This window comes from Acipenser ruthenus, chromosome 10 (genome assembly GCF_902713425.1).
Source record: "Acipenser ruthenus chromosome 10, fAciRut3.2 maternal haplotype, whole genome shotgun sequence".
NCBI classification, from domain to species: domain Eukaryota; kingdom Metazoa; phylum Chordata; class Actinopteri; order Acipenseriformes; family Acipenseridae; genus Acipenser; species Acipenser ruthenus.
The window spans coordinates 44,569,166-44,593,453 of record NC_081198.1 but is presented as its reverse complement, the minus strand read 5'-3'; the positions used below and the strand labels follow the sequence as shown (position 1 = coordinate 44,593,453).

General features: G+C 36.1%; 1 protein-coding gene across 1 annotated transcript in view; it reads left to right on the top strand.

Moving 5' to 3' along the window:
- Positions 1 to 4,265: 4,265 nt before the first annotated feature.
- The window catches only part of LOC117409186 (aspartate--tRNA ligase, cytoplasmic), a 28,030-nt gene continuing 8,007 nt past the window's right edge, over positions 4,266 to 24,288 (top strand). The window contains exons 1-9 of the mRNA XM_034014818.3: positions 4,266 to 4,439; positions 8,275 to 8,371; positions 9,093 to 9,122; positions 9,643 to 9,700; positions 10,633 to 10,725; positions 12,476 to 12,578; positions 18,625 to 18,727; positions 19,047 to 19,127; positions 20,468 to 20,527. Coding sequence (XP_033870709.1) covers positions 4,417 to 4,439; positions 8,275 to 8,371; positions 9,093 to 9,122; positions 9,643 to 9,700; positions 10,633 to 10,725; positions 12,476 to 12,578; positions 18,625 to 18,727; positions 19,047 to 19,127; positions 20,468 to 20,527 — 648 coding nt within the window. The 5' untranslated portion in view covers positions 4,266 to 4,416. The remainder of the gene's footprint in view (positions 4,440 to 8,274; positions 8,372 to 9,092; positions 9,123 to 9,642; positions 9,701 to 10,632; positions 10,726 to 12,475; positions 12,579 to 18,624; positions 18,728 to 19,046; positions 19,128 to 20,467; positions 20,528 to 24,288) is intronic.

Genomic DNA, 24,288 nt, shown 5'->3' with positions numbered 1-24,288 from the left:
TTATTAGGTACCAGGAGAAACAATGGTCTGTCTGGGAAAGAGACAGCAGTCTTGAAAGTTACTCTACCATAACATAATCAAATACAGTAATGTATGTTATGCAGACATCAGATATAAGCAATCAGATTTAAAGAACTCTTTTGTGCAGTCGGAATCTCCACAGAGATAGTATTAGATGATTATTAAATCTTTCAGAAGACCTTTTGTTTAAAAAATCCAATTATTGATTCCTGTGTGCAGAGCTTTTGAGTTTTACAGCCCATGGGATTTGTAAAAAGACAGCCAGGTTTTATTTGAAGCAGGCTAATCATATTGTAATGTAAGTAAATAGAGAGGCACTGAATGCAGCTTGCACCAGATGTCTTCTGCACAATTAGTTATATGACTCCTGAGCTGATACAATCCCAGGTGTCTTTCTTTATGAATAGATAAAGAAACAAGGTGCCCTGGGGAGTACTTATTAACCGGCCTACATTTTGCACACAAACAAAAATCACTCTGAATCCAGTTTCATTGTTTTTAATGATAAAATGCTTGACAAAAAAAAAAAAACTCATATTGTTTGTGTTTTATCTACATTCTACATATTCTATAAAAAATATTAAATGTTATTGGAGAGATACAATATCATTATTATTATTTATTTTCTTAGCAGATACCCTTATCCAGGGTGACTTATAATTGTTACAAGATATCACATTATTTTTACATACAATTACTTTTTTTTTTACACATTATTTTTACATACAATTACCCATTCTTACTGGAGCAAGGGTACAGTAGCAGTGTCCCCCATCTGGGACAGAACCCACAACCCTCCAGTCAAAAGTCCAGAGCCCTAACCACTACTCCACACTGCTGCTACAAAATAGAAGTAATATAAGCACCACATAACTGACTTTTACATTTTAAATGCCCAGATGAAATAACCAAGAGATGGTTCACTTTACCGGTAAAACAAGAAGATAAATAAACAGTACTGAATTTTGTGAAATCTGAAAAGCTTGTATGGACGTTTTATCATGGTTCACTACAGAATGGGCAATGGTTAGTGAGTAAAACATTGCTTAGTTGTTTAACCGACCACAGTATGAAAATGGTTATGTGTTAACACTAATCACAACTTGAAAAAAAAACATCAAATTCCAAGTATCTGACGTCAGAGTAAGTAAGAAAAGGGAGGTGAATTAAAGCATATAGTTGGACTTTAAATCTCCAAGAAGACACAAATAGGATATTTGGCAGCTCAACATACAATATGAATATGCTTTACCATACCTCGCTATTCTTTACAATGCTTACTATGCTTTATTACACTTTGTTATGCTTTTACTATGGTACATTTTTTATAAGGGCCACTGGTAACTGGGGTCTTCCTGGTTCTCAAGTTATACCATTTTGAATAAACTTGACCTCAAGGTATTGTGAATCACCTACAAAAAGACTTAATGGTAAGGCCTTTAGAAGATTTCTGTCCATGTGTTATTATTTTACCTGTGCATGCAGCCTTACAAGTGCTGGACAAAAGCCATCCTATTTCGGCACCAATCATATTATGAACTAACACTTCAAATATCCATTCTCTTTGCAAGCAGAAAATGAGCTAAACATTTACTTGCACCATTTTTATTTACGTACAAGTGAGCGTTTTCTTTTTCTATGATTAACTCTGAAATCTAAACATTAAAAAAATTCCCTAACACAAATTTGGATACTAAACCATTTCCCAGAAGGAACTTTTGCAGCGTTGCAGACACTGGTGTTCAAGATTTTTTAAGTATTAAATGCCATGCAAGCAGAAGTGGCCCTAATAAACTGTTACATGTTATACAAGCATAAATCATGTTTTAGCATATGGTGCATTTTTTCAAACTTCCTTTTTTTAGGGGTGTTGAAAATGACATAAGACCACAGACGGGTGGGTAGTGGCTGTGTTGGTTAATATGTGTACAGTACAGTTGCTTAGACGTACTGTATGAACCTTAAAGTACACGGTGTACAAAACAGGATGAACTCTACCCATTAAACTACTCAATTTGACCCATGTTTTCACATGCTTTTCATTGCAGCACTTGTACCTATAAGTTGAAAACTACTGATTTATGGATACCATTAAAACATAGATACAACAGGTCAGGGTCAGATGTGGTAATTTTCACCTTATTTGAAAAAGATTTAGCTACAGTTTCAGCAACTATTTATCAACCAATAGAACAGCTGTGCAAAGTGCTGCTGTGTACCCTATTCACACTACCTAAACAATGCATGACCACCACATTTTGAAAACACGATTGTGAATAAAGTGAATGTGAATAATGTGGTTTCAACATGCTAATAGTGCATGTCTTAGGTAATGTGGATAGGTTATTAGTTAAGCACCTTTTAAGCAGTTACATGAGAAACTACATCCACCTTTGCTGAATCAAGTTTATGTCATTATGTAGAAGGTTCCAGCCAATTGCTTGAAAAGGTACAGACTTTAAATCCCATTCCTGAATCATTAATGGCAAGAAAGATCGAAGGAAGGTAGTAGATTTTCAATAAGTAAAACACAATTAGAAACATGTTTATATTTTATGAATCAGTATAATGTCACAGCCTCCATTTTGCTTTTATTTAAAAAAAATCTGGTAGAAATTGCATGAGTCACCACCTGTTCTCTGCTCAGAATTTAGTAAAGGTTTCAGAGCCATAACTTGCCTTGGTCACATCAATTTATTATCACAGTTCACCCTGTTAATAAATAGTACATACATAGTTCTTGCTAAATCCTTTAATGTGACTTATATTTCTTAACCTTTACAAATGAAACAGAAAAAAAATACCCTAGTAGTAAAATAAACCAATACAGACTATTGCTGTACATTACATACAGTATTTGTTTCTACTAAGAATTTGGGTGGCAGTGTTTAGCAGCTGTCAGTAAGGATAACAACAGATAGTGTGTATTCCGGAACCAGACAAATTACACTTCCAATTAATCCAGGGTGGGCAACTTTGTCCAGGAGACAGATTTGATCCACTTATGTTCTTATTGTTTTGACTGAACCAGTTAAACCTCCATTCAAATCTCAAAGCAGTTATTTCATTACACCTGTTATATCTGCTGTAGAATAGCTCTATGGTACTGGAGTTGCTCAACTCTTATCTAAACTGAACATTTGCCTTTGTTTTTCAAATAAATAAACAAAAAAATAACAAATGCTACATATGCCTACAGCAGAGGTCTAACAAACTGTTCCCATTTCCATGTTGTATACCTACCTCTTAAAATGGTTTAGTTCAACCTTTTTTCTTACAAGGTAAATGAACTTGAAAGTAACGATAACCTGGTAGTCTGCAGATATTTCAGAGTCCTCTAATAATAATAATAATAATAATAATAATAATAATAATAATAATAATAATAATAATAATATATTTATTTTTATATAGCACCTTTCATAGTGGACCACCATCACAAAGCGCTTTACAGAGGTAGGCTGTGAACTGCGCATTATATGCAGTCACTTACAACAGGACATTGATTTAACATCTCATCCGCAGCACAAGGAGGTTAAGTGACGTGGGATTTAAAGCACTTCTGCTGCACGTATTTTTTCCTTGATTAAATAAACCGTGCCATTTACCCCTAACTGCAAAATGACTCAGTCGCTGAAAAGTCTGTCTGTACAGTCAGAAAAGTGTATCATAAGGTATGATGCTTTTTAGACACGCCCTATATAAGCTGGGTCATAGTGGTTGGCTACACGGGGGACTAGTATCTTAGAGGGGGGATATAAAACTATCCTGGGGGTCATTAAAAACCAGGTTTAACAGGTACAGTGTATAATGAAATAATTAACTGCTTTGAGACATGGATGTTTTTTAATTGATTCAATTAACAAATTAGGGAAATGTTGGGAACACATACGTGATCTAAGGGCCAGAATTGCCCATCCCTGTCTATGCAGGTTTCTGGCATAAATTCTCATATCACACACTACCATGCATTACTGTCTATATATCACCAAAGCCCCAACCCTAACCTTATCGTTACATTATTAACAAACCCAATACTAATTATTATTAGTAGCAGTTATTACTGGCAAAAGTAGGTTGTTGTAGATGGGGAAATCATACAAAATACTAAGCTCCACAAGTCCATGTGATTCAAAAAAACTACAAGAATGAACATTAAGCTAAAATCGTAATTCTACGCCTCCTTTGCATCAGCTTTAGTGAATATTTAGTAGAGGAACTTTTATTATGTCTGCGTTTCTGTCCGGAACAATAGGAAGGTTGCACTAGGAAACGAGTTCTTCCTCTCCATGTTTGATCTGTAAGGTCTGCGCTGAGACTGTGTTGGTATAGTAATTAATATTTAGGTTTATTGTTTAAAAAAAAATACGAACGACAGTCTGAACTACAAGAACAATGACTAAAGAAGATAGCACCGGGTAAGAAGTAAATGACAGTATGTACCACCACACACGAGCCATTTTTTTTGTTTTTGTTTTGCACTCGTCTTCAATTTCTTGCAGCTTATTGCATCACTTTTTGTTAAAAACCTCTTTGCCATCGATGATTACCTGTCAATAAATACTTGCTGGTTGTGAAAATATGTTTTGACAGTATCCCAATAGTTCTTATAGATGCATATGCATGGAAAAGTCTGTAAAAAACACTACGGACCTGTGTGACCAGGGAACAGTCGTATATGGCTTGTATGACAGTGATATACACACTGGAGTGTGAGTATAACCAAAGTGAATCACTTTGTATCCATTGATTCCCAGTTGTATTCTGGCCAGGGCATTTCAATGTTGTGGTAATAAGGACGACATTATCAGGGGTGATATTACTCTAAGCAGGTTTGGCTTTTATAAATACATATACACACCTTTAACAGTGCCTGGATCTACAGCACCTCCCTCGATGGAAGAGCTTTAATCTGTCTTTCATTTTTGCATAAAACAATATGTGGTTGGTTATGTTCTCATAATTGCAGCCATATTCCTGTAGTTGCGTGAGAACTACTTCCTTGAAAAAAGAGTATACAGCTTTAAAGCAAGTTTTATTAATTTATGAATTCATATAAATTCAACCAGAAACCCAAACCTAACAGCTTGTTTAAATCCACCATGAATAGTCGTGTATTGCCTCCTATGTGTTTATCAATTGTTCATGCTCTATACAAAATTATAACATGCAGTAAAATTAGGAAATAGCTATTAGAGTAGTTACATATTTGAGCCCCACTTGGTCCAAGAATCAAGTTTGGGGACCCCCACCCCATGCCTAAAACATGTTTACATACCATAAGTCAGTGAACTTTCCACCCTGAAATTGGGATTACTAATTTCTAACAACCAGACCTTTTTTTAAGAGACATGCTTTTCATGCTTCTGTAAGTTGGGACAATTAAGGTAAATACAGAACCCAAATTCCAGCCTTGACTATAGATTTCTTATTTGTTTAGTACTGTCCCAAATCTGAATCAGTACGTGGAGAGAAAAAAGAGGAAGAAAATAAACTGTACGTTGTAAAGAAATAGTTTAAAATGTGCATAAACTACACTTTTTAAACCCATTATGTTGAGGTTTCCAAGACATTCTACAAATTCTTGAATTCCTTTTGTAAAGTTGCTAAAACTGCCAAATCTCTGTTGACAAAATAAACCAGAGACGATTATGGTGTTCAATTGATGTGTAAACACTTGCGTTTCCTGCATGGCTGACCAAGCTCCCTATTTAGGTTTCCTGTGATATATTACTAAACAAAAGTGTCACTGAGTAATGCAAAAATCACCCAATAAAACCTGGCTTCTCATTTGATAAGTAACTTAAATCCTGCCCTGTCTAGGAACAAAAACATAATTAAGACCTGTTTTTAATGGCATTCTCCACTGCCCTTACCTAATGAAATTGCCATGAGTAAATTCAGTGTATCATGTTTAATGAGCTGAATGGAGATTTTAAATACTTCAGGGTTAACTTTATCAGTGATTACATATCCCCATTTGTCCTGGTCTTTTGGATATTGGTACAGTAGTTCTATATAGAAAGATATTATTATTATTATTATTATTTATTTCTTAGCAGACATACAGACATTTATTTCTAAAGATATACAGAAGATAACACCAAAAAGTAAGCTGTTTTCTGGAGGAAAAAAAAGCTAGTTAGATTTAGCCTCAGGATCTAACTACAGGAATGGAAGTGAATTTGATATTGACAGTGTGGCAGCTACGTACATTAAAAAGGCAATACTGGAAGCAGAGCTTGTGAGCCTGTAAATGTGTCCCTCCATAGCTAAAGCACATAGCTGTCATTTTGTGTCCACTAGGTTCTGCTGGAGGAAGTAAAAACAACTTGTTATCAGTTAACCTAAATTAACAGTCCAAACTAGGAAATGGTTCAACTTCCTAAACATCAAAAATACTGTATCATAACTAATAATCACCTTTTGCTTGTTGAAAGGGAATCCTCCCTTTTATAGTGTTTGCTTTGATCTTGTAAGTGGCTTAGAAAAACATCTCTGAAATTAGTCAATCAGTACATATATAATTGCTGCCCGGTCATTGAAACAGTTAATTTCCTGTTCTTTTCCTTGTAAATTAGCTTGTGATGTTAAGCAGCCTGTAGTTCCTAATATAATGGATCTCCAACAGTAGCAATAACAAATATAAAACCAAGCCTTAGGATGGCCATTCAGGTCAAGACCAGAGAAGTCAGAGTTCATGATGAAGATACTCATTTATATTCTTCCATTAGTTTTTAATTTTTGTTGATCGGTGGCACCAGTCAGTATTGTAGATGTACACATTTTAGCCTAGTTGACAAGGACAGAGGATCTTTACCAGTTTCATGATCCATAAGGGTATAAAGTCTGGATAGTGATAAACTCAACTCCTTAGAATTTTGTATTCTCACTGAAATCCTGTTTCATTATATATGAAGTTATTCCCAGATTAAGAGATGGGTATAAAGTAGAGGTGTTAACAATGTAAAGTTTAGTATATGTTTAACCATTGTCCTACATAATGCACGTATATGCTAACCTACAGCATTTATACAGCAGTAAGTAGTAAAGTTTGAATGTTTTAGAACATTCAACAGAATCGAATACCGTTACTTTGAAGCACATGATGATTAACACAGTAGCCTGGCTACCATGTGGGACAGGGCAAGGTAGTTCTTGCACCGGGAGGGACAATGGTGTTAGATCTCTGCATCGGCTGCATTGTATAATGCCCTCAAAAACACAATTTGCTGTGAACACAGTGGGAGACAGACTTCTGATGCACGTAATGCATGGGTATTCTTCCATTTTTGTGTTCTATACCGAGCTTTCGGCAGAGGAGAAAAGTTTAAAACCAGTTGAAAACAGGTGGAATAAAAGGTTCAGCTGAAGAAAGATTTGTGAAGAGGCACCTGCTAAAGTAATTGTGCTGCCGTCTTCCTTGCACCTGGGACTGCTGGGCAGACGCCGTTCTCATGCAAATGTTTGTTTCCTTCAGGAATAATTTAGTCAACACCTTCTAAACTTAGAAACTTGGCATGTTTATCTTCCTGTTGCAGCATTACTGACAATATTAATTAGGCTGTTGTCTGTTGTTTTTGCTGAAACACATATAGTTTAGTAGAAGTTTTGTTATAAAATATATTGCAATGCAAACTGCAGAAAGGTAGATGTACCACTAGTTACAGTTTTAAGGTTTGGTTTGTATGCCCCCTAAATGTGTAAACAACGTGTTAGAAAAAAGTCATAACAACATTTAAAAACTTTTGTTTTGTCTGTTTTTTTCAGAAATTACTCATAAAATGAGGTAGTGTGATCAAGGGGTTCGATCTCAGACCTGAACTGTGAGGTCCTATTTCATTTAAATAGGCTATGCTTCCGATATACAGCAGACCCATGAACAGTACATTTTTTAGACTTTGGAATATCAACAAGATAACTCAACACAGCACTTGTCATGAAGTACAGTGTTTTTGTTTTCATTACATTTTTTTTTTTTTTCATGCAGTCACATACAGGGGTGGTTAGCTAAAATGTAGGCTACCTTATTGTAATGGTTAAAATCAACTCTCTCTTGTTTGCTCGGAGACATTTCAAACTAGACTACCCATTTCACATTGGTAGAGTTACGTTTTTGAAAACAATAGGGGTATAGGTTGGGTTGAAGTTGGAAGTGTATGATAAATTTTCCCAGTGGCTACAAACTTCCTACAGGAAGTATAAGAAATAGACCTGGAAGTTTACATTTGTGTTTTTGTCTTCCTGTTATAGTGCAGAGGAACTGCAGGCACAATCAAAGAAAGCCGTCAAGAAACAGCAGAAGGAAGCTGAGAAAGCCGCTAAGAAAGCTGACAAGCAAGCAAAGTTGGTTAGTATGTAAAATACTTCATGAACTTAACAGCTGTGATGTGATGTTGGCACGAAAAGGAATATACCATGTGTTTACAAAGTAAAAGGATGCTTATTGTTTTTCTATTCCTGTGCTCTCAGACCTGTTTTGTCCGACAAGACTGTATATTGCTAGAAATGGGATTACAAGGCATGCCATACAGTAAACAACAATGCTGTCTGTACCTTGCTTGTCTAGGGCCTCAAGTGTACCTGGCAAACTGTGTAGTACAGAATATTATTAAAAGTTTTTACTGAGTTAAAATAATAAAGATAACCTTGTAAAGCTGGTTCTAATGTTGCATTTGTGAACAGTTTTAAATGTTTTCCAACAGGGCGATGAATGGGCCCAGTCTTGTTTATGAGGTTTACATTTTCTAAAAAAAAATAGACCAATAAATGCTATTTATTTTCTGGAATTTTTAATATAGGAGTTCTGACTAAAATAGTTACACAAACAGAACATTTTTACATTTATATGAAAAATGTAGTGCACAGAAGTTTATCTGGACTTTATATTCAATCCATCACTGGTCTTTTTTTCCACCCAGTTAAAAAAAGGACACCTTTTTGGTCTTTATTGCAGCTTTTTAAAAAGTAAAACTAGTTTAAGAAAATAAAGTTCTACTTTGAAATATTTCAATTGAAAAAATAAAGCAACTGCATGTGATTGATCTTATCTTTCTATCAATTGTCTTTAGGCCGCAGAGCAGCAGAGCACTGATGAAGAGGTCAGTGTCCTTGAACAATCTGCAGCCATTCACCCTCTGACAGAAAATCAGCAAATAGTGGACTTCCTTTGTGTACTAAGCAGATAAATCCCTGCAGACATAACATTAGTAAATCATTTTTTTTGTGGCTATAACCAGTGTTAAAAGATGTTCTCCCCTGCTGTTCACATACATTTTAGGAAATATTTTTCTCAATAGTAATACACCTTCTGCCTAGTGTAAGTTACTTCTGCGGTCATTTTGATGCTTAGATTTAAGTATCCTGTTTTTTTTTTTTTTTTTTTTAACATCCTAAGGACTGCAAGGTAAAAATTACACACAATGCATATTTAAAAGATTTGCTTTAAGTCTTAAATAATAGTACAGTACATTACATTAAAAACACTATTTAACCATGGCTTCCAACTCCATTTTTTTTATGAGGGAGAACAAGTCTTTGCAATTAATTTTATATTGCATATATCATTCCCTGCCTTTGACAATGTCTGTTTATTGATCTTCGTGTATTGCTGTTATGCAGGACTTTGCAAAGGATAGATATGGACTGTCTCCACTGGTTCAGTCACAGCAAAAACTAGGTCAGTAGTGTTCTATTTTGTTCAGTGGTGTGCTCTCAATAACAAGGCATTGATTTATTATTATTATTATTATTATTATTTATTTCTTAGCAGACGCCCTTATCCAGGGCGACTTACAATTGTTACAAGATATCACATTATTTTTACATACAATTACCCATTTATACAGTTAGGTTTTTACTGGAGCAATCTAGGTAAAGTACCTTGCTCAAGGGTACAACAGCAGTGTTCCCGACCGGGGATTGAACCTATGACCCTCCGGTCAAGAGTCCAGAGCCCTAGCCACTACTCCACACTGCTGATTTGCGACTAGGATATTGCATCACCTTGATTTTTTTCCCCAAATAGTTTTTGTGTTTTTTACTGTAAACACCACTGGGGTCAACTACGTTTTTAAACTCATTTTGAACTGATAACAGTTCATAACATGTTTTAAAATTATTGGCTCTGGGTATTCTATGCAAGTGCCGTTATATATAAAATGTCACAGGGATTTCTAATGCAAAGTATTCCTTGAATAGTGTGATCTTTATGGTGTATATATGTAGGAGACATATAATACATATAATACCCACACCACCAAAATGTCTCCTCCCTCTTAGTGTTTTATTTTATCCTGAGGTAATTGGATAGTTTGCTGTAAAATTGTTTGTTTTTAATCAGTAAACCTACATTCATAATTTCTATTTATCCATAATCCCCACCAACCAGCCACCATCATTAAAGATGTGAATATATTTGATGAATCTTCATTAAGAAATTAGATAGTGTAGTATTAGAAAATGTATACATGCAGTTGCTACTCTCTTCTTTTTATGTATCATATTTTACTAAATGGTATTTCCTGCTGAAAACTGGACAGCAGGTGCTTATTTTCTTGTTATTTTTTTTATACATATATAAAAAAAAAAATACAAAAAAACAAACTGCAGACCGGGTGCTGGTACGTGTACAGGATCTGACTCCAGAGAAGACTGACCAGCTGCTATGGCTCCGTGCCAGGATTCATACCAGCAGAGCTAAAGGTATGTTTTCCACATCTATCTCGCCTTTTTCCAATATCAACTCAAACGATAGAGGCTTTTCAGAACTCTTGTTTTCTCCCCCCTCTTCATGATTGCATGTATTTCAATATTTTGTTGTCAAAGCGTGGATAAACAGTAAATAGTTAAACAATTGTATGTACAGATTCTTAACTTGCGTTACCTTTTGTAACATTGGAGTTTTCAATAAAGTCAAATGTGTGTTCTTGCTAACACTAATATATTGTAAGCATCTGTCTGTATGCAACTGATTATCTCAAGAAACGAACTTTTGTAAAACAAATCTGTACATTTAGCAAACTGCTTTGGGCTGTTGTTTTCAACACTATATTGACACATTCAAATATTTCTGTATTTTGCTGCAAAACAACCATTGCTTTTCCTAACACACCTTGCAGGGGATCTAAATGTACACATGATTGGGTCATAAGCCAGTGCGTCTATACATTATGAAAAGAAGTGACTTTTAATAATCCGTATTAAGAAGACTGTTGTTTTGAAACATGTATTTATCAGATCAGATCAGGTATTGGTATTTCAAGAATGACTCAAATAAGCCTACGTTTAGGCCTGGTCTGCAGGTGCCAAAAAGTATTTTAAGGAGATGGACAGGGTAACATTCAGTTGATTTCTAAAATTATGTTGGTGTTTGTGAAAGAAGTTGCAAATATAACCACAACATTTTTAAGCAGTTAAAAATATATAGTGCCTTTGTCTGAAAGCCTGCCTTTTATAAATCTGATGCTTGGAACATGTACTGACTTCATGAGTGGCTGTGAATAACTGAGATCTTTAAATGGGGGAGTTTCTGTCCCTAAATATGCAAATTCGGTAACCACACTTTTTTCCTGCCAGCATGGGTTCTTTCCAGAATGACTTCCATGATTTCCTACTTTTTACATTCATTCATTCATTCATAAATATGCAGCCTAAGGGCATCCTTCAGGACAGGATAGCATGTCCTGATTTACACACAAATAGACTTTGTGCCTTCTGCTTTGCAGTTGACACCCCTGGCTACAAAAGCAGAGAAATTTAAAACTGAAGCTAAAGCTCGTGTTCTGCCCTGACAGAATGGCATCGCTCCCTGTTTGTTGGCACTCATTAGTATCTGGAAGATACTATATTCTGGTGATAGTCACTCGAACACATGCTCGCATTCACAACCTGGGGATTACCTGAAATATGTTTATTTATTTATTCATTTTTTTGTGGAAAGAAAGATGATATGTAGGTTCAGTGGTTAGTGAAGCCATCCCAAGAAAAAACAAGCAAACAGAATAAACAGTTTAAATAATGGTATTTCCTAATCCTCATGCACCTGGTTATTAACTGTGCAAAATGGAGTTTAATATTATCCAAAGCATTACACAGACTATTTCTATAAAGAAAATCTGTTTAAATACATTCTAGCTTGTATATATATAGTTTGCTAAGTTTGCTAATGTAAAGGCAAAATTTTATACAAAAATATACACATCTACAGATAGGGGCGGTACAGTATAGCAGTAGTAGCTCAGTTATGCTATTGAAAAGTACAGACATTACATTTGAAAAACATGTGATACATTATGGGATATTGTGCTTAATAACATAGTCTCATAATGTGTGACACATTAGCAATGCTTATGTGAAGGATTCCTGTGGAAGTGGTTCATAATTTTGAGGCACATTGGAAGTAAATGACAGGGGGTAGCCTAACAGCTGCAGTGTGTCTGCTATTATTTTCCAGGAAAGCAGTGTTTTCTGGTCCTGCGTCAGCAGCAGTTTAACATCCAAGCGCTGGTGGCTGTGGGAGATCGTGCAAGCAAGCAGATGGTGAAGTTCGCTGCCAAGTGAGTAAGAAATCGCATCCTGTTGTCAGAGTAAACAATGGTGAGAAAACAGACTTATGATGGTGAGGTCCGTTTTCACACATTCGAGTGAATCATTTCAGCAGGACAAAGCTGTTTTTTCATCAATACCACAATAACTGTTCGAATGAACTTGGACGGTGAATTGTCATTCAGTCTTATTATAAAGATAATAAACAGCAGGTGTCTTAAAGGGTTTGGTGGTGTTACACATACAAGAATGTGGCTGACTGAGTCAGATATGTACCCAGTAGTAGAGTGTGTGTCACTGTGATTAAACCCTTTATTGCAAAGAGGACTGATCTGTCACAAACTACTGTTTGAGAAGTTGAATATGGCCTCTAGTGCACAGTAAAGTATAGTATTTGTATGCAAATTATCCATGAAATTGTTTGTAATTATTGCAACAGTGCAATCTGGCAGTGCAGGATATGCAACAATGATCACAAGTTCAATTAACTGGAGAAGCAAAAAACATTATGAATACTTGTAACTAATATATTAGGAACTAGCATCATGGACATGGAAAATGCATTAGTTTATTTTAATATAAAAATTAGATGACATCACTATAGATTCACCACTTAAAGATTTAGCAATCTAAAACAAGGATATTTACTGAAAACTTGTACTTGGAAACAAACATGACAGCAGTTGCTAAGATATGCATGTGGTTTAGAATCTTTGTAAAGGTATGAAATGAAATATTCACAAGTGAGATTTACCATACCACGTGTGTTAAATTAATATGTGAAATGTGCCACTTCTTCTAAGGAGCTGTTTCGATAGAGGACTATGTGCACAATAGGTGTGAAACGCGCTTGTGCTTTACCATCCTTTGTTGTTCATTTTCCAGTAAATATACTTTTGATCTTTAAGCGCTTTTTTCTTTTTTTTGTGTGTTTTAACTTCCCATAAACGATGGCCACATCCATATGAAGAATGCTTACTGCAAAGCTAATACATCTGTGAATCCACTTGTACTCTGTAAATGATAAAAACTGAATTTATTACAATCATTTTGAGTTCATTGACTTGCGTCATGGTGATCCAAAATAAAAATCACTTGACCTCAATGATGACACTTGACAGGTAGCACCAGTATGCCGTTCTTGGAACCTTACATTGCAAGGGTCGCTGTCTACTCAATGTGGGCTCCATCTCTGCACAATAGCTTGAATCTGTGGGATGACATGATTTTGACATGAGTAATTAAGCATCCCTGCAAGGTGAGCTTGTAAGTTTGTAAATCTGCCACCGCCACCTTAACATTGACCCCAGACCTTATATGGCTGCCATATTGAGGTCATGTGACATTTGAAGATTCCGCTGCATAGAGACCGTACACTTACTGACCCACATCTTTCAAACTGCACTGGAACAAGTCTATGCCAGGTTAAAGGTTACAGTACATTTAACCTTGCGTGTGAGGCTGTTGTGGTTTTTTTCCGGTTTGTGTGTCATTTTTACACATGTTGTTGCATTTCCATCTAGTGATGAACGAATTAAACATGACAGACTTACGGAAATGGAGAATGCAGTTTTCCATATTCTGCATTGCCTCAACCCGCAACCGGACTCAAATCACCACCTCATAGTGACGTTTTGCTCAGAACTCCATAGAGTTTCATGACATAGCGTTTGTAGAAACTATCTATGGTCTTTGTCATACTTAAGTTTCATTACTGATGTTGTCTAGTAAAAATGTATCCTTTCACCTTTTACCACCCCCCCCAAGCTGGCTTCTATTTGGTCACAGACATCTAATTGAGGCGCGTACTTTAGTTATAACAAAAGACCACTGTGTGGGTAGGCTGATGGCTGAAACGGGTTTGTTCAATGTGCATGTTTCCACATTCTGTGAAATATTGGTAGACCACGTTATTTTTTGCTGTTCCCTGGGAGTTTGATCTTTTGGGCAGGCTGACCACAGTGTCACAAGATTTGAAGTATTTAATGTCATGCCCTGCCAGAATACTGGGTATGGTATGAGGGATAACACTACTAATTTGAAGAGAATCTTGTTTCCTCATCAGATTTAGTCTGTACCTGCTATTGCTCTATCCTGGTCTGCAGCCCCTAAAGGCTTCCCTTGTTTCTGTTTCTGACCTTCTGTCCCTAGCCACTGTGACCACAGTGCTCAGGAAGGTGACCCTAGCCTTAAGCGATTTGAATATAGAAGCTACATTCCAGTGCAAGTACAGCTGAGATTTAATCTCATGACCTTCTGATGAAGAGGGTCAGCACAGAAGTGTAGCAGTATGTTGACCTTGTGTGCTTGCCAAAACCTTTCATATGTTTTTCATTCAACATGAAGCTTGACATATGGTCATCCTCTTCCCCGCCCCTTGAGCAGGACAACTCATTTTATGTTGGCAAGTTTGTTATATAGAGATATGTTCTTTAACATAGAGATTCTGTTGGAAACGATGTATTCTGCCAAGACAACACGACAATGCTTGAGGCGGAGGCAATTACTTGTATATCCAAAAAAATATATATCTATTTTATAGTTTGCTGTTGCATTATATTAATAGGTTGTTTCTAAATCATGAGGTAACAGACAAGTAGCACAGTAGCTGGAACATAAACAAGTAAGTTCCTCTTTCGTGTACTTGCAAAACTACTTGTGGTTAAACTGACTTTTAGATTTTCTTGCACGCAACACTTTGCAGTCTTGGGGGGGAAAACTTTCCATTAAGTGTACCACGTTACTTGGAGAGAAAAAAAAAAAATTAATTTGAAACATTGGAGAGAATTGTTTTTTTTTAATTTGAAACATCTAATACAATATTTTTTAATAAATGCTATCTGAACAAGCAAACAGTATATGCACAAGATATTGTTTTTATTAGCAATTGTTCAAGAAACTCAGAGACCATCTCATATTTAGAGGTCAAGGACAAACAATATCACTGCATAGTACACATCACATTGTGCAATTAGCTGCCATTTAATGTGCACAGCATATCTTGCCACAATTAATGGCACACAAATAAGGGTTATAATACTAAAGATAAATGTTTTAGTTTTTTATTTTGTGCCATTGCTTTAATCATTTATGTATTAGAATAAACTGGTTTAGATCAAGAACCAGATGGTGCCGTATATCAGTGTTTCCCAACCGGTGTGCCGCGGAATTTTTTGATAAAAACTACTTGCGGTAAAAAAAAAAAAAACCTTCCCTTGTATTTTAGTTAGTGTCGGAATGGGACGGCGTTCTGTAGTGTTGCTCTCCGGGTGTACGTGACAGATGCAACATTACGCTCCTATGAACTTGCCCTTATGGTAGTCACGTGGTGGTCAGTGTGTTTTTCAAGTCTTACAAATCTCAAAAGTTCAACTCTTTATACAACAGCTGATCCTTCCTTAACTTTTTTTTTTTTTTTTTTGAGTCTTGACATCCCAACAGTTGACCCACAATCCAAAGCTCACTCAGTGAATTTCAAATTTATGACCCAAAAATTTACAAATATTTGAAGAAGAGATTTTGGCACTTCCACATCTACTTGTAGTGATAAAGCCGAACATCAAACTAAGAAAGTGATGAATGACACTTCTGTGAGAGCTATCTGCAATATGGATTTTTGTTTACAGGGAAACCATCTTGCCCTCTTCCACAATGTCTCATGCCATGGTGCCACGTAAGTTAAAACTACACCTTACATTGCAGCTTGATGAATAGACAGATATCAGTGGCCACGCTCAACTCTTGGCTAATGTAAGGTACGTTGACGGAGATAGTATCAAAGTACAATAAAGTTAATGATGTAAGAGGAATGGCAAGGTTGGTAAACAGCTTAAACCGAGGTGAGTAGAGGGCGAGTTCATTTGGAGACAATATGGTGGTGTGCCTCAAAAAATAATGAATGGTATCAAGGTGTGCCGCGGCAGAGAAAAGGTTGGGAACCACTGCCGTATATAATTCCACCTACCTGTGGTTTCCTTGCCAAGCTTGATTTTAGGATTATTGTGTAAGGCAGTGTGTTGTATAAAAATAGAACTGCACTTCTAGCTGTGCAGTTTCACATTCAAAAAGCTTGTATTCTAGCTAGTCATCCTGTGACTGGCAGCAGGCAGAGGTCTTTCAGCAAGTATTACAAAAGCTACAGATGTGCAGTATTTTAGTTTAAAAAGATTGAAGTTTCTACATAAATAAAAAAAAAAATGTAGACCCGCGTTGCGTTAATTCAAGGACCCTTCAAAGTCCCTAGAGATCAAACCCAACAAAACAATCACATTGCTTGTGAAGATTGATATACCCCACCAGCCAGTGACAGCTGACATTCTGTATTCCTTTCATTGCTCTTGTGTAGTAATGGGACAGTGCATAGGGAAACAAGAAAATGACAGAAATATACAGCAGTTAACAATCATTTAAAAAAGGTGTAATTTAATATGAGGTTTGCAATGAAAATCCAAATGGCTTTCTATTGACCCCAGTGACTTAGCTAAAGTAGGCCTTTGGTTATGTGCTCAGAGCTTTGTGTGTGGTTTAAGTTGTTCTAGTGGTCAATTAATCAATAAACATTGTGGTCGTTTTCAGTTTTTTTATGATCGCAGAACTATCCATGTATCGCAGGATTCCAAAAGGTTTTCTAGAAGCACAAACAGCCATATCTCTTTTGAATACAGTGAAATCATTAGAATAAAACACTATTTGCAGTCCATCAATTCTGAATGAAACAAAATCCCATCAGATGGTAAGAGACTCAGAGGAAAGGATATTAAGCTGATCCAATTGTTTATTCACCGAAAGCATTCAATATGCCCTTTTATATCTAGAATGTGTTTATACATTCTGGCCTATTCATGTGATGAGTCCTTGTTTGTTTCAGACAGCATTAGGATTGCCTGAGAATCCCCTAATTCTAGTTTGTTCGTTATTAAAGGGAATTCCCTAAAATAGGGCATTTTCACTACTACTGTTCTACCAATTCTACAAACACTAAACACACAAACAATTTGTACAGAGTATGTTCTTCATATGTTGGGGATCTGTAATTTTACCTGCAGATCTGTGCATTGGTAGTAGTTTATCCCTCCCCATATTCTCCAGGGGTGGTACTTGGATGGCCTGCACTGGGTATGTCATCCAAAAGTTAGGCCAGTTTGCTTGATGTCTTCGCTCCTTGTGAATGGCAGCAGGCTATTTTAGTACACATTTAACAGCTAGACTGTTTGGAACACATTGTGTTACTTGGAGCCAAAAACAAATCTACAGTATATGTTTTATTTCTGTGTTGTTTTTTTTACTGTTTGTGATAGCTATTCTTTATTATTTCAGTAGGTAAGGAATGTGGTATAATAATAAATAGATTATTAGTAGGTTGAGTTTTAGAAATTATAATTAAGAATGGTGAAAGTTTGTGGCTTGTTTGTGTAACCATGATTCATTAATTTATAATACCATATAAGGAACAAAATAAGGTGTCACATAAGAAAAAAGGGTTTTGAGGTTGACGGTTGGCTTCTTTTGCACAATATTTTAGCCACAGAGAATTATGAAATTAATTTTTTTTTCTTTTACTAAGGGCACAACGTAATAATTTTCAAAATTGATTTAAAAAAGCATAGTTTCTGAAATATAGTAATGATGTAGACTTTAAATCATTATTTCTTCTTCTGTCTGCTTTTATTTCCATTTTGATATATATTTTGCAAAATAGAAAGCAGGTGTACCTGTTCTCCCATCTGTGTCCTTTCATGGCAGGGAGCAGGTGGAGATTAGCTGTTTCATCAGCCATTAATCTTTGCATCTGTGCATGATGCCTGTCCATGCATATTTGTGCATTTTCCTATGGATAAAGCTGTCTGCATCTGTATTTTCCATCTGTTGAAATATACCTGTAGTATACACAATAGTTATCTTCAAACAAAGAACCCTCTAAGTGGCTGTGTGTGCTGCATGTATCTGTGTAAACTTGTAATTGAGTCGGAATGCAACAAAAAGAGTCATGATGCCTGTATCTGATTTTAATAAACGGAAAACAAGTCTTGATTGATATTTGTTCTTACTTGAATGCAGCATCAACAAAGAAAGCATAGTTGATGTGGAGGGAGTTGTGCGGAAGGTGGATCAGAAGATTGAAAGCTGTTCCCAGCAGGATGTGGAGTTGCATATTGAAAGGGTAAGTATGTAGACTGATCATTTTATAAAATTGTATCTGTTTTTTTTTTCTTTTGTGAATGCAGTTTTTTGTGCTGCCATGATCCAAACAAGGAAGGTTTTGGATGTCATGTCATTCCAGACAGTTCTGTCATCGTCTGGCCTCTCAGATTTAATTGATGAAAGCCACAGTGCTCTACAGTGTAGTGGCAGTTTAAGTGAAATATGAAAACAAGGGCCTACCTTTTGTAACTGTGGGACTTGCTCATTGTTTTGTTTTTTACCTGCATGTCGGGATGTCTGTTCTTCAGTTGACCGTTTCTGCTCTTTCTTGCTCTCAGATCTTTGTGATCAGCCTGGCTGAGCCTCGCCTGCCCTTGCAGCTGGAGGATGCTGTCCGCCCAGAGGGGGAGGGAGACGAGGTAAGGCTTTCAGGCTTATCCTCATCAGCTCCACTGGCCTCAGGCAGGAGCCTTGTCATGGAAGGGAATCTTGGGCATATCTTGTTTCTGTTAAAAGATTCTAAGTTGTTTTTAACATGCTGTACTTGGACGGAGAGTGTCTCTGTCGATTTTCAAATTCTAAAAGAAGTTTATTTCGGCGCACAAGTAAAAGGATTGTTCAAGTTTTGCTGTACCAAAAGTAAACACAATAGTTGTACATGTACATATATTTTCTTTGTCTCTCTCTCTGCTCATTTGGCTTTTTGAAATGGTAAAAGGCTGAATGGAGGGACAAGTAACCAGTACCTATTTGACTTTTGTTGCAGTTTTTTCTGACAAACTAGATGTCATATATCCTATGGACAGGTGGTCCACATGACCGGTATACTCATTTTAAACTTGCATCTGTGTGAAGCCAGCACAGGCTTGTGTTCAAATCTTTACAATCTTTAAGTTCATAATTCAACCACTAAATCTTTAGTAGTTAAGAGACTGGTTTCTTTTTTAGATATGCTTTATGTGAACACGGAATACAGATTCTTGAATGAACAGTAATTATAATTGGCTATAATTGAATGTGGCATGTGGAGCTATGTTTGACAGTTTTGTTTTTATTTTTTGTACAAAACTAGAGCTTTTAAAACTGCATATTGTAAATAGAAAGATACCACAGCATTATTACCAATAATGTGCCTCATGCTATCAGAAATGTCAACTTCTTGAAAATCATACATGGTTTATTATGAGGGATAACTCTGCCATCTTAAGCGCAGGTGATATTCTGCAAAATGTTTTGCAGTAAATTGATGCTAATGTTCCCTTGTATCTGTCCATGTTTGTTTGCCTGGTATCCAATGCTACCTGAATTAAATAAAAACAAGGGATTTTTCACAGTATTAATGCTTCACCGGTTGCCAAGATGGTAGATTCCATCAAAATGTCTTAAAACAGCTTATTTAAAATTACATTGGGGCCCTCTATATCCCAATGTGAACTTCTCATCAAGTACTAGAAGTGTCCACAATGTTCTTTCTCAAACAACACATTTGCCATAGTGGATAAAAAATAAATAATCAAGTAAAGAAATACAGGATGGCCTGAAAGTAACTTGACACTTTATTTTTAATTATTACCCTGTAAAATATATATATTAACCTAAAGCAAGTTGGTATCTAAATTGACAGAAATTTCCGATGCAAAGAAACATAAGAATACTCAAGGGAAATTGCATTAATATTTAAAATTAAAACAAGGTGCCCATGCCCTTCCTTACTTTAGGATTGTATTGTATTTTTGTAAACATTTTTTTGTTTTTTCAGGAAGGAAGAGCCACTGTGAATCAGGATACCCGACTGGACAACAGAGTTATTGACCTCAGGGTAAATGTATCTTTCCTTTTTTATTAAATGTTACAAAAATACATTTCTAGATTTCCAGTATGTTTTGTGGTTTGACAGTCCTGCCTGTTCAGAAGTAAACCCTTGATTTGGAGAAGGGTGTATTGGGTAAACATACATTTTTTGAGAAATCGTGTTTAACCAAAAGCATTATTTTGACAACAGTGTGCCCCATTGAGATTTAATAAATAAATGTGCATATGGTTATTGAAAAGCAGGCATCTTGGCAGGGTAAAGCTACCTGGTACCCATGTACTTTCAGAAAGACAGAAGGGAAGTGGTCAAAGCTGTAGCAACAAATCAAACCACAACTTGTCTTGCCCTATCTTTTGAGGTAGTTGGGTGTTGTACTAAAGTTATACAATAACCTGCTTGTGACACCACTGTTAAAATGAATCAATATGGTGATTTCTTCACAGCAATGTACATAGAGATTTATATACCTGTATTTTAAGATTTCTTGATGTTTTGCATGTAGGAAAGTAGGGAATCTATTCAAAAGAAATCACTTGTAGTAAAGCAGCCTTGAGAACATCCTCGGTGTTCAAAATAGTCATTGTTATATGCAATTCTTAATCAGTAATACAGCAATAGGAAAACAATGGGTTTACTTACTGCTTAATGTGTTTTCTTTGGAACACCTGTTTTTAAGCAGTGTCCCTGTTTAACACTTTTTGGAGCAACACTTGCATATTGCTGGAGTAAGGTCAATCATAATATCATAAACAAGTCTGTAACTACATATTGGTTACTAATAAATAGATGTAGCTGTTTATTACTAACATTGACCAACATTACTTTATTGATTTCACAGCTGTTTTTAAAAAAATAAATAAATAAAATAAAAAGACAAACTGCTGACTCTGGTGTAGCTAAAGTGGACAAAGGGGAGGTTACTCAATCCCTTATGCAAATTTATATTTTGTTGAAAAGCCCTTGAAATGGTCTTTAAAATCATACTAACACTATTTGTCTTTCACCCCGCATACGGATAAAAATTAGGGGTGCACCGATAAGATTTTCTAGGCCCATACCGATAGCCGATAATGATATAGATAGTGGCGGTAAGCTATTTCAAGCTACTGTACAAGAGCAATAGTAGTAAATATCATTTACATGTATTAAAAACAATGAACGGGCAACAAATACAATAGTAATGTAGTATGCAGTATGCTTGACTGCAATTTATTCTGTATACATTTGTTTTACAACACACAAAAAAAGGCATTCATACTACAGTAGTAAAACACTTTGCTTCTGGTATAGAAAAAAATATATATAATGGTATATTAACTTTTATAGCCAAACATTGCATAGTATAACTTGTACTGTACTATAAAATAACAACATTTTTGTATTGTTTTAAGCACACTATGTATCACAACTTGAACTTATCACTTGACCAAAACCAAAATGATACAAAAATTTCCGATTGTAAAACTCGGTCAAAGTTAACAAAAGGTGACAAAATAATACATTTTTACTTAAAAATACACACGCAACTAATGCAGATTAGGCAAGCTAAACAATAAAGTAATATTAAATTGTATTGGGTGGGGGGGTGGGGGGAGGGAATGACACATTGATGTTTTACTCACAGTTCTGGATTCATAGCATCAAGTCTGTGAGTGGAAGCTTTTTCCTTACAAAAAGCAACATTTATGCTTTTTCACAAAATCCTGTTCCTCTTCTCATCCACAACATGTGAAGCAGCACTAAATAAACATTCACTGTCAACACTGCTGTAAGGTGCAGAAAGAAACTTTCTTGCAGCTTTGGCCAAAGTTGGAAAACGCTATTCATTCTTTTTCCAATATTGGAGTTTTTCTGATTTTCTTGGAAGCGTTGGCTCACTCAGGTAAGTCTGGGTCTGTAGCACAACACTGTTGCTCTGTTGTATTTGTACCCTGGCACCGGTGCATTCCTCCAGTATTTCTTCAAACATTGAACACAGGGTATTGCTTACTGACCCGTCATCCGGTTTCTTTTGTTTTTTTGTTGGCAGGCTCTGTTGATGTCCTGTCTATGCCATTTGTGTTTGATTGCAGCAGTTCCAGATATGTCAATAGCATTCCCTTGGATTGTAGCCTCTTCTCATTATCTGTAAAGTACCTGTCCTTGTATCTTGGATCCAACAGGGTTGCTATGCAATAGAGTGGTTCAGTATCAATTTCACCAAAACACGTTTCCATGGCCTCCAGCAAAGTGTTTTTCATAGTTTTAATTCCGCTTTCTGTTGTAACCTATTGAAGGCATTCCAAGCTCTGCTTGCACCCCTTGTAGACGAGAATAGGACAGTGGAGAATGTTTGTTTAAAATGCCCAACAATTTTTCATCCGATAGCCAGTATGTCGGAGACACTACGCTGTGATAACACACCTTCGTTCACGACGAGCAGCAGTGTGTGTGCAACACAAGGCAAACTTGATAGGCTGGAGTCTAGCATTGCCTTTGCAATGTTTTTTCTATTATCTCTGACAATCACATGAATTTTGGTCGGTCGAATTATCCACGTTTCAAACATCTTGTCAAGGGCTGTTGAAATGGCCTCTGCTGTGTGGGAGCTGCTAAACTCATGGGCCTGGAGTCCTACCTTCTGTAAATTGTAATCGTAGTCAATCCATTGGGCAATTAAACTCAGTATCGACATTATTGAAACACCAGAGCAACAAATATCATTCGTGAAGCTTAGTGCTGATACGGGATCACTTTCAGTGAGTGCCTGTATGCGATTAAAAACAGGATTGTATAGTTCCAGCAGCGCAGTCTCCAACATAAACTTTCAACTAGGTAGTGTGTAACGAGGCTCAAGGCATTCAATGAGTCGGCGAAATCCAGTGTCATGAACAACCGAAAACGGCTGATCATCCAGAGCTATAAATTCAATTAAACTACGTTATTTCCAGGTTGTACCAGGTTAAGTTGCCTATCGGTGTGTTGATTTTTATAATGCATGTGTGTGTTTTTTATTTTTTCCCAAAAAGTTTGTCCGGGCAACTTCTCAAACTCCATAGAGTTTTCACACAAACCTTTATTTTGTTTTTTAAATGTCTTTGCCCAGGGATCTTCACGATCAGATTGCTTTGAACGTTTTAGTGCAAACGTTTTAGTGGTTTAGTGGACACATTCTCACTATGTGAAGCTTGAGTTACACAGCTACTCTTTTCTCCATCACATCAACCATAAACACCTCACCAGATTTTGGTCCACTTCAGCTGGGATGACCCAGTGGGATCTTGTTTGTTTGTAGACCATATTATTTTTTAAAATGTGTAGCAAACACTATTTTTATTTCAAAATCTGTATGAAAAAAATACATTTAGAGAAAGAAAAGGAAGACCGTTTTCCTGTGTTATATTGTCTTTAGAATTTCTAAATAACTGTCATATCCTTTACATTATAAAGTACATTTCAGTTTAAAGACTACAGTGAAGATTGCTCTGAGCAAAGCTTAACTGTACCACACCAATCGGAGAATGATTATGATGTTATGGTAATTATTGAGTCAGTCAAGGCTAGGATTCTGACTCGTTGCATAAGACTGTGAGGACAAGTATAATATTTGTAAGGTCTCTCTAAATATTGCTAACTCTGCTCTGGAAAATCAGATCCAACTCCTTCATCCTTGTCTGCACCTTGCTGTTTGTACAGCTAATTCATTCACTGTTTTGCTTTCAACACCTATCCCTTAAATACTGTACTGTCTGTGTGTTTGCCTCTTGCTAAAATAAATGAATTTTATG